The sequence below is a fragment of the Coffea eugenioides genome, chromosome 4 (genome assembly GCF_003713205.1).
Source record: "Coffea eugenioides isolate CCC68of chromosome 4, Ceug_1.0, whole genome shotgun sequence".
Taxonomy (NCBI): domain Eukaryota; kingdom Viridiplantae; phylum Streptophyta; class Magnoliopsida; order Gentianales; family Rubiaceae; genus Coffea; species Coffea eugenioides.
This window is the reverse complement of record NC_040038.1, coordinates 13864920-13875857: the sequence shown is the minus strand read 5'-3', so window position 1 is coordinate 13875857 and position 10938 is coordinate 13864920. Positions and strand designations below refer to the sequence as shown.

At 35.2% G+C, this 10938-nt stretch overlaps 1 protein-coding gene across 2 annotated transcripts; it reads left to right on the top strand.

The window, feature by feature from the left end:
- Positions 1 to 1694: 1694 nt before the first annotated feature.
- Positions 1695 to 6962, top strand: LOC113767369 (4-hydroxybenzoate polyprenyltransferase, mitochondrial-like). Of its 2 annotated transcripts, XR_003468013.1 has the most exons (9): positions 1695 to 2261; positions 2984 to 3105; positions 3732 to 3801; positions 3947 to 4096; positions 4268 to 4403; positions 4552 to 4648; positions 4977 to 5048; positions 5133 to 5213; positions 6642 to 6962. XR_003468013.1 is itself a non-coding variant. In XM_027311436.1 (8 exons), the coding sequence occupies exons 1-7, from the start codon at positions 1710 to 1712 to the stop codon at positions 5044 to 5046; spliced, it is 1197 nt and encodes a 398-aa protein (XP_027167237.1). In that variant the 5' UTR covers positions 1695 to 1709; the 3' UTR covers positions 5047 to 5068; positions 6642 to 6962. The 2 variants fall into 2 exon arrangements, 1 of the variants encoding a protein (XP_027167237.1); XM_027311436.1 differs by lacking the exon at positions 5133 to 5213 and having other exon boundaries at positions 4977 to 5068.
- Positions 6963 to 10938: the final 3976 nt, after the last annotated feature.

Genomic DNA, 10938 nt, shown 5'->3' with positions numbered 1-10938 from the left:
GAAAGACAAAATTGTAACAACACCTTTGAAATATCAAATGTGTCACCTCGCCTTACAGTTAAGTTCTTGCCTAGTATATATCTAAATTTATAGTAGCTTTATGAAAATGTGTCTAAATCATATAAATTCTACTAGGGCAGAGGTGCTATACAAACCTCTTTTCTTTTGTTTAAATTTATTTTTTTGTCTTTGATTGATACTATGATCTCTTGTTCTAATTCTTTTATTGGTTTTCTAGTTCTTATAATCATTCTTTGTTCTTGTCATTTCATTTGGGACCCTAGTTATTTTTTTGCCACCTTCCTTCTATCATTACCAACTTGCTATCATTGACCATAATTATATTATTTTGACTAGTATAATCTAAATCTGCAACTCTAATCCCCTAAAGTCGAATTAGAGAAGTATTAAGTAGGAACAACAGCGAGTAGGTTAAAACCAATGCCCATGAGTACTTGATCCGATGATTAATACGATTAGACGATTGATAGGCAATATGTTAGGATTTGATATTGATGAGAAGTTACTGACAGATAATCCGATAGGTTAAGTAAGAGAATTCTAAAAGATAATACCCGACACAGACACACACACACACACACACACATATATATATATTGAGGAATTAATACCTCTATAAAATATGTTTATTCTCTTTAGTTTGGATTCAATTGGCACATATGTTTGTCTTATAGACTATTATTCGTCATGCATTTTACACAACTCTTTGTTGGAAAATGTGGGATAATTATTTGAGTCTTCTTTTGGAATACTGTTAAATTTTCCCTTCATAAAATGTTGAATTTCTCTATGGTTTTACCCAAATTTAAAATTCAACGTAGTGTGTTGATTTAACATGATGTCTACTGATTTTAGTTTGATGAAAACTAATTCTTTTTTTTTTAATTATTCAAATTGGCGGGTAGAGGGTACCCAATGAGTAATTCTAAAACTGAAACGAAAGAATTTGGTAATAAGAGCTCAAACCCACAGGGTTACCTAATAGGGTTTAGTAAAAAATTTAAATATACAAATTACGATTTGGTAAGAGGAATTCTTGAGAGTACCTAATCTCCTACTATCTAAGGATATAATCGAGTCGAGTTGAGTTCGAATAGTGTACTACTTGATTTCAACTCGAGTTAAAAAACTTGAATTCGAACTCGAACTCCAGCTCATTGAGCTCATGAAAATTAAGCTCGATCTCGAGCTCGATTTTATTTTACATTACTCGAGTTTGAACTCGAACTTATTCTTATTGAGTCCAATCAAGCCTAATCGAATTTAAGAAATATAAATTTATATTTTATATAATTTTAAACATGGGACAAAATAGATATTTTATATTAATAAATAAAAAATTAAAAAACATATATATGTGAAATTCGATTAAGCTCGACGAGCTTTCAAATTTATATATTAAACCCGAGTTCGACTTGTCAAATATCTCAATTTGCTCAAATTCGGTCAATGCGAGTTCGAGCTCGAGTTTCGACCAAACAAACTCACGAGCTACTCAATTAAGCTTGACTCATTTGTGCCTTTACCCAAACCCATAACCCGGATTTAATTAGCTTCCTAAATGTGGATAACAAAAAATTCAGCTCCAAAAGTTCAACTTCACCCATAATTACGGGGTTTAAGTGTAAATAAGCATTCAAAAACCAACAACCAGACGAGACCCTCCACTTTCCTCCTCTCTCAGACTGATGGCCCTGTATCGGCGCTTCTCTCGAGTATATGGCACCCTCCACCGCCATGGTCGCCTCGCCGCCGCTGCCACTCTTTCCGGTCACTCCTCCGCCGGCAAAGCGTTTCCACAGCACCCGTCAATTCCCTCATTTTCCAACAGTTTAACCCCATTTGATCCCACAAATTCCACGTACAAACACTTCATTTGCACTCGTTTCTATCCCGAAAACCAAACCCTAGTTCAATTACTTCATTATTCAACCCTAGCAAGCCCTAAGAAGGAGAATGATGACAAGCATAGTGGTAAGAATAATGGGCTGGAAGTATTATCATGGATTGATTTGTATTTACCCAAGAAAATCCGGCCATACGCCCGCCTTGCACGGCTGGATAAGCCGATAGGGACCTGGCTGTTAGCTTGGCCTTGTATGTGGTCGATTACAATGGCGGCAGAATCCGGAAGCCTTCCTGATGTGAAAATGATGGCCCTTTTTGGTTGTGGAGCTTTACTATTACGCGGCGCCGGCTGTACTATTAATGATCTTCTTGACCGGGATATCGATACCAAGGTGATGATTATTAATCTGCAAGAAGTTCAATGATTTGGTTGAATATATGGAGAATTTGTTGATGTTCGTTTTGCTCTCTCTCTCTCTCTCAAAAAAAAAAAAAGAAAAAGAAAAACTTGTTAGCTTCGAATTTAGTTTAGTGACTCGTTGCTAAACTCCCATTTCTCAGCCAGACTTTGGACTGCGTTTTATGTGGTGAATATTTAAGAAGTTGTTCGATATTATTCTAGTACGACGCAGGAATTTGAGTTGAAGATTAGCAACTTTTGTGTCCAAAATTAGTTGATGGTTTTTGTTTTCAAGAAATTTGAATAGTTTTCATTAAGCTTCCATTGCTCTTTTGGTTATTGAATAAGGGCTTGATAAATCTTTAGAGCGCAATATGGGTAGCTCGGAATGAACTTGGTATTGTTAGGCTGATGGTTTGGGAATGAGGGTTTCTTTCCATCTTTGTTTTTTCTCCTTACAAATTCAGTTTATTTGGTTTTATTGTCTGCCTTTTGATCCTCATCTTTTAGCTTCTTTCAAACACTATGTGATGGATAGTTGAAGTGTCATTTTCATTTGTGACCATGATTTTTGAGGATCAACAGCTGAAAAATCTCTTTTTGTTGACAGTTGAGGTTCTTTTGTGCATCTTTTCATCTATTGTCATTGTTTTCTGCACTTTCCCCTTCCTCACGCGAACTCGGTTCCTTAGTTTCCAGCATGTTATAGTGCAGGTAGAGCGGACAAGGTTGAGACCAGTTGCCAGTGGTGCTTTAACGCCATTTCAAGGGCTTTGCTTTCTTGGTTTTCAACTGCTATTAGGCCTTGGGATTCTTCTTCAACTCAATAATTTCAGGTTGTGTACTTTGCATTTGAAAGTTATTTAATTAGTATCAGCCAGTTACAAACTTTTGCAAGTCATAGACTGTTGAGACTTGAGAGAGGAGGCGAAGGAGGAGAGGTAAAAATGAACCTGCCACGTTTAAAAAAAAAAGATTCTGTGTGAAACAATTCAAGAGGATAATTTATGATATAACTAGGGAATAAAGGATGCTTTCAAGAGTGATAAAGGTTGTCTCAGTGATTATATATTTCTTTGAACTACATGGTTGAAGAATGGGATAAAGTTCAAACTGCATACCTAGCCCACAGGCAATGATTAGCTCTACTCTTTGGTGGGGACCTTTGGCTCATGAATTAGTTCCTGTTCAAAACAAGACGGTTAATTGACTATTAGAAACCAACAGAGTTTCATATCATTCATCCTCTATTTGGATGCTCCAAAGGGCTATAATAATCCTATACAATGGGAATCTGCGCATTTAAGTGAATAATAACTTTTCGAATATCAACAGTTTTCTATTGTCTTTGATTTTCTTAATTCTAGTTTGAATTCATGTCACTTGCTTATATTGTGTGTGTTCATCATGCATGACTTCACAAAGTTGTTTTTTCATCTGCTGTAGTATCTTGTTTTTGCAGCCAGATTTTAGGAGCTTCATCCTTATTATTGGTCTTCTCGTATCCCCTTATGAAAAGGTTCACATTTTGGGTATGCATCTGAGTCTTTTTTGTTTGTTGTCAGGATTGCTCTCTCTCTCTCTGTGCGCGTGTGCGTGCATGTGTGTGTGTGTACTGCAATGAGCTTGTGTCAAAAATTTTTAATGTCATCTGACATTGTGTCTCTATTTTTGCAGCCTCAGGCATATCTTGGTTTAACATTTAACTGGGGAGCACTACTTGGTTGGGCTGCTATTCGAGGGAGTCTTGATCCCGCAGTTGTGCTGCCGCTTTATGCATCTGGTGTATTTTGGACACTTGTGTATGATACAATTTATGCACATCAGGTACTTAGACATATTTTATGAAGTCTAGTTGTGATACTTGTCACCTGGCAGGTGTGTTCATATTTTATCCTTGTATATATTTTTTATGTCTCATTGGTTTTAGATATGATATAGGGATAGCTTTTGTTGCTGCCTGATACTATGGTAATGATTTAAGTACTGCTTCTCCAGGATAAGGATGATGATCTTAAAGTTGGTGTTAAATCGACTGCCTTGAGGTTTGGGGATTCAACAAAAGAGTGGCTTACTGGATTTGGACTTGCATGCATTGGCAGTCTTGCCCTCAGTGGACTGAATGCTGAAATTGGTAGAAATTCACCTTTTAGTCATACTCTGCAGTTGGCCTGTAGTGGCAATAACATGTCATCTCTTCCCCTCTCCCCTTTCTTCCTATATAGAGTTATAAGTTGTTTTGTCTCTCAGCCTCATTTTCTCTTTTACTGTTCTTGGAGCAGGATGGCCATACTATGCATTTTTAGCTGCTGCATCGAGCCATTTAGCTTGGCAGATACGGACAGTTGATTTGTCATGTCGTGCAGATTGCAACAAGAAGTGCGTGTTACCCATAGAGTTTTGTTATCTAGTTTGTTAAATTATAAGTTTGACCATTTAACTGCTGCTTCTTGTTCTTTAAATTCATTGATATCCTCTTGGAATAGAAGATAATTGCTTCCCTCAATTTTTGAGTAAATCTGATTTCAGGGCATGGTAATATTGCAATTTTATTTTAGTAGTTTTGTTTAGTCAATTGATTTACGAAGGTGTTTTATATGTGTAGCAGTTTATAATTGAGTTTTTTTTTTGTTCTTTTCTTTTTGGGCCTATGCAATCGAATGCTGTGACTTAATGACTTACTTGTTTGTCTCTTCTTTGTCTCTAGATTTGTATCCAATAAGTGGTTTGGCGCGATTGTCTATAGTGGCATTCTATTTGGACGACTCTTTTCTTAGTGGTATGGATACAATATTCAAGGTAAACTGGTGCTTATAATTGGCCTTTGAAAACTATTGACAAAATCTGCATTGTATTCTTTCAGGTTTGGTATAATTTCTTAACTGAATTGTCAATTATGCATATATACCTTAAGTCAAATAGACTGCGAGGGCTGCTGAGTAAGGTACTGAAATTTCTGTCCTCTTTCTACTCTTTTCTCGCTCACTCTCCCATGTGTGTGTCTGGGGTATGTGTCTGTATTAGTAGTGGATTTAATCTCATGAGATTTATTTTTGTTATGTTATATTGTTGGACTGGAGCTTATTTTTCCTACTCTGTTTCTTTTAACCAAATTAGTTTTGAGTGCTTGACTATGATGTAACCACAGAGTTCTTTCACTGCTGATAGTTGAATTGTTCCTGAAGGATTATAATATCTGCATGGGCTTTTGAGAGTTAATGCATGGAATGTGTTTTAGACTTTATTGACTTGAATTCGATATATGCTTTTGGTCTACAATTTGGCAAGTTGATGAATCATAGATTAAAGGGCAAGCAGAACTCTAAATTCTAATATGCTCGTGGTTGGGAGAATAGGCTCAAACTTTATTTGGAGGGAACACCTTAAGGCTGGATACCAACTTGTATTGCAAGTTGATGACTTGTAGACTAAAGGGCAAAGCAGAACTCTGAATTATACACATTGACTTTAGCAGGTTGATGACTATGAGCAAAAAGAACTCTGAATTCTAAGGCTTGTGCTATGCTTGAGTTTGGGAGAATAGGCTCAAACTTTATTTGGAGGGAGCACCTTAAGGCCGAATATCTACTTGCATGAAAATATTAAGTTAATATTACCTCTATCCAATTGAAGGCAAAATTCGATTGTGAAATATGAACTCATCCACATTTATGCATTTAAGTGCTGAAAGTACTCAATCATTGATGACATATTTTTAAGTTTCTCATGTTGAACTGAAATTTTTAAGTTTCCTTGCCATTGACTAACAATGTAAAGGAAAGGATGACGTTCAAACTGAACCACCTGATATAGCAAGTCTATCTGTCAAGATACATGGTCTTCAGCATGTGGTGTGATCTAAAATGAGCTCTGATTACCATTTAATGGTGGTGTTATTTGTTTTATAGCCCTAATGTCGGATAGTTTTTCTTAGAAAAGCATGTGTAGAATAACAAGTATATTCCCAAGATATGAGACAGAGGTATTATATACTAAGAGCTTGCATAAGCTAGTTAGCATTACAAAGTACGATGGGATGCACTTTATCACATCCCTGACTCCCGGCCCTGGATTGTGCTTTAAAAATTTGTTCATCTCAAAAGTGAATTCAGTCTTCACCTTCTGTCTGACTAGGGAAAAATACTTTTTAAGGCTTTACTAGGAAGATTTATCCATCCTTGTGTGCCAAACAAAACTTTTCCTGTGTCATCACCGCTCTCTCTCTCTCTCTCTCACACACACACACACAATGCGCTTATTTATCATCTCTGTACATGATCTGGTACTTCAATGTTTTCTGAATGTCTATTCTCTTGTTGTTGGTCTGTATGGAGAGAATGAAATTTTGTTTAAATCTTTGCCTTTCGGCTAGAGTTTTTGCTTGGATGGGATGAAAAAAATCACTGGCAAGGTGGTAGAGATTCAGTAATTTGCCTTGCACAAATACGTTGGATACAAGGAAGTGAGCTTCTACGTTCTTTTGTCATCTTGCTCACCGGAAATTTTGCCTAGATTTTGCAAATTTTAGTGTGCACTTCGTATGGACATGGTGCTTTTCATCTGTGTGATTTTATAGCCTTGGAGTAATTATAGTTCCATACACTGTTGTTGTAAGATCTATGTATTAATAGGATGTGCAAATGTGAAGGACAATGTAACAGTTTGACAACAAACCCTCTCTGGAAAAGTCGAATATCCGTTAAATATCTGTAGTTGTTTTCGTGTAGTAGCTGTTGAAATATGAATAATGCTTGGTTTGTTTATTAGGTTGCCAGAAGGTAATAGACTGCGATCTATCGTCTTCCCCCCCCCCCCCCCCCCTCCCCTTTTTTCCCTGTAAGTGAGAAGTGTTGAACTCCGGATCTCTTACTTACAATTCTTCGCTTTACCATCCAACACAATACCCTCCCTGCCTGGAAGTAGAGGTGGCAAAATGGGCGGGATGGGCGGGATTTGCTTGGGTTTGAGATGGAACCGAGTCATATGGGTTTGGGCCCAACCTTACCCATATGTGTTTTGGGACTAATTTGGGCGGGATCATTTTGGGATGGGTTTAGATTGATCCCGCTCAATACCCAAATCCATTTTCTACATATTTTTTTTCCTTTAATTCATTTTTTTTTAATATAATTTTAATATTTTTGATTTATTAAATTTCTTTTAGTTTTATTAAATAAACATGCAAGTGCTTTATACTCAAGATTCCCACCAAAAATTGAATTAAAAAATAAAGGAAAAGATAGATATACAGCCATATTCCAACATATATCAAGATGGCCAAGATCCTTAGGATGTTGAATATTTATCCTTATCATTGTCCAAGGATGACAGGTCTAAACTAACTGAAATGCTGGAAATTCTTGTGGATAATGACTAGGAAGACTACTAGATTATATTCGCTGGTATGACTATAAAAATTGTTAAAGATTATTTTTGAATCTAAGATTCCGTTTGGATTGACTTTTTTTTCAAAAAATAAGTTTTTCAAATACAATGTTACAGTAATATACAATCAAGAAACATCCCATCCATATTAATATATCAAATATTTCAAAAAAATTTTATAGTAAAAATTTTTCATATACACTGCTACAATAAAATATTTCAAAAACACCTACCAAAAACAGCTAATCCAAACGGAGCCCTTGCCATTTGAGCCCAATGGGTACCCAAGTATTTCCCATCCTTTCCCATTCATTAATGGGTATAGTTGGGATGTGTCCCAACTTAAACCCAATACCAAATTATAATACCCATCCCGCCCAAAGTTCCTTTGGGCATGGGTAGCCCATTGGGACTTGGGACAAATTGCCAGCTCTACCTGGAAGCATCAAGCTTCTAGTAACTCAAGGCTGGCAACTCACCTGGAGGATATAAAAGATCTTAGCTCAATGTTTAGGAAATGCTCATTGGATAGCCTACCTGTTGAAGTGAATAGGCTCAGTGAAAAACTGAGTAAACTAGCTATGCATATACTTTAATGAGGAACTCTAAGCTCGTCAGTGGCTTGGTCTACTTTTGTAAAGTCTAATCTGTTTGGATCTCCTGTTTTTGGAGTGTTTTTCAAAAACTAGTTTTTCAAATACAATAAAAGTTACAATAAAGTACTCTAAAAGATAATCTAAAAATTAGTTTAAATTTTTTTAAAATTTTACCAAATATCTCATAATAAAGTGCCAATAAAAAATATTTCAAAATATTTTCTAAAAATATTTCAAAATATACTCTAAAAACTCTGCTACAGCAAAGTTTTTCAAAAATACCTCCAAAAACAGCTAATCCAAACGGAGAGCCCTTGCTCATATAATGTATTGTTCTTATTATTATTATGAATAAAATCTCTATCGTTTCTGGGAAAAAAAAAAAACAATACCCTCTCCGCCTCTTGTCTTTGCCAAAGCTTATATTTTGGTGAATGAATTGTTCACTCAAATGATGATTCTTTTTTCCTTTTTTTGATAATATTTTTGAAAACTTTATTAATTCACTAGTACAAAGCATCAAACATAAAAAAAAAGACTCAAAATATTAAAACAGAAGGATAACATGTAATAAATGTAAACATGTATAAGGAAAAAAAACATGGTATGCGACGTTCTCATTGGATTTCGTAAATTATATATATATAAAATCCTTTTAAATTCGTTAGGTATGAATATACATCCGTATTCCTACGGTGTCGCTACAACTTTTGGGCCGATGTTGTTTAAATTCTTTGTTGGCCAGCCCAAACAGTACACCTTCTGAATAAGCACTAGTAATAATCAACAACCTCTTATCTTCCCTTTTTCATTTTCCTTCCTTTAATAAAAATTAAAAAGGAAAAAGAAAAACTTTTTCGGATTAGGAAATTAAGAATCATGTCAACCCAATTAATATCCAACAACATTCCAAGAATTGGTACCATTTTAGTAATTAAATGTTATGCATGAAGGTACAAGCATGTGATACTTGGTAAATCTGATCATGAGTCAGATTTGGGCCAGAATTGAATATTCTGGACCCACATCCATTTTTTTGTACGTGTTTCGGATTCAACCCATATATTTGATGGGCTTTATACTTGATCTTTTAGATCTAGATTTGGATCGGATCGGGTCCAAATATGGGGTTGGATATACTTGTACCGGAATTTATATAGTAATATGTATATATATAATATAAGATGTATATATATATATATATTTTTTTTGTAACTATTAATTCATTTAAACAGGTTCGAGTAGGATACGGGTCATAATTTAATATTTCGTATTTGACCTGCTTTTTTATTAGGGAAAATAGGTCCGATAAACATAATTATATCTATATTCATACCCGAGGAAAAATAGCAAATTCGGACTAGGTTCGGGTCCAGACCCGACCGTTGACAGATCTAATACTTGTTACCTCTTAACTTTTCCTTTCCGTTTCATCTTTTTATTTTCTTGCTAATTTTTCTGGGCCATGTACGCCCTTTCTAGTTACTACAAAAATTTCAAGTCATTGGTCCATTAGAGAAAAGATGGTAAAAAGAGAGAATCTTGATTTCCATCAACATCTACTTGAAGATTTGATGTCTTTGTTGAGGTCCAACCCTCCAAGAAAGCAAATCTGATCTGACTCCACAAAGGACACAAGTAGAATAGAGAATAGAGAATATATAATGTTCAGCATGACTACAACAACCACTAAAAGGACTTGAATTATTACAACTACTACTTAAGTAGCTCTAATTGCACCAGTGTGGTGGTTATGCCATGGACTGGTTTTACATTCTTATCATTATCATCTTTTAGTACAAGGAAATGATATCCTGCAAGGAAAAAACATGTTCCATTGGTCTATATTACCCTCAAAACACATCATATTCACACCGAATTTCGGCTTGTTTTGACCTCAATTTGAAAATCTTAATAATAATTTGTATAGATTCTGTTTGAGAGAGGTATCTCCCAATGAATCAAAATCAAACAGTTTAGTGCATTATATTGAACAGCGACGACTATGATATTCCCTATCTATTCATACAAATATATCATTACACAGCACATCAACATTGATAGAAAATATTGTTGATGAATGAAAGCTATTATTGTACATTACCATCCATCTAAAGTTGTTTCTAGCTTAGTGTTTAATCAACAAAACAAGTGATTCTGTTCATGTAACATACAAATTGAGCAGAATTTTCCAGCTGAGTTATCAAGAAAGTTGATGAGGACGGCTCGATCCCACATTTTTGACACATTGTCCCTACCAAAAAAATCAATGAAATTCCTACCCCAAAAAAAAAAAAAAAAAGAATCAAAAGAAATGCACATGGATGTGAATCATTTATTTGTCATGTTCTTTACTTCTACCCATGTATGGAAGAGAAAACCTTTATAACTGTGTGTGCCCACTTTTCTGCAGACCCATGTCGATGGTACTGTACATAAAGGTTAGATCTTTGGAATCCTAGCTTTTTATGATTAGACTACACTAAGCCGTGCCAAACAGATAGTGATAGTGATAATGATTTGGATTTAAATTATGTGCGCACGTCTTAATTAAGCTTATCTTGCATGATGACGACATATTCCGCCACTAATGTTCAAGGGACTAGATTAATTGTGACATAAGTTAGATATAATTTTAATGTTACTATTACTTGTGCTCACAAATATTCTAAGATATGATGATAGAGA

Excerpts from the sequence above, each read along its gene's own strand:
- LOC113767369 (XM_027311436.1), top strand. The coding sequence starts at position 1,710 with ATGGCCCTGTATCGGCGCTTCTCTCGAGTATATGGCACCCTCCACCGC. Across the intron at positions 2,262-2,983 it reads ACCGGGATATCGATACCAAG|GTAGAGCGGACAAGGTTGAG; the intron begins GTGATGATTATT and ends GTTATAGTGCAG. Across the intron at positions 4,097-4,267 it reads ATACAATTTATGCACATCAG|GATAAGGATGATGATCTTAA; the intron begins GTACTTAGACAT and ends CTGCTTCTCCAG.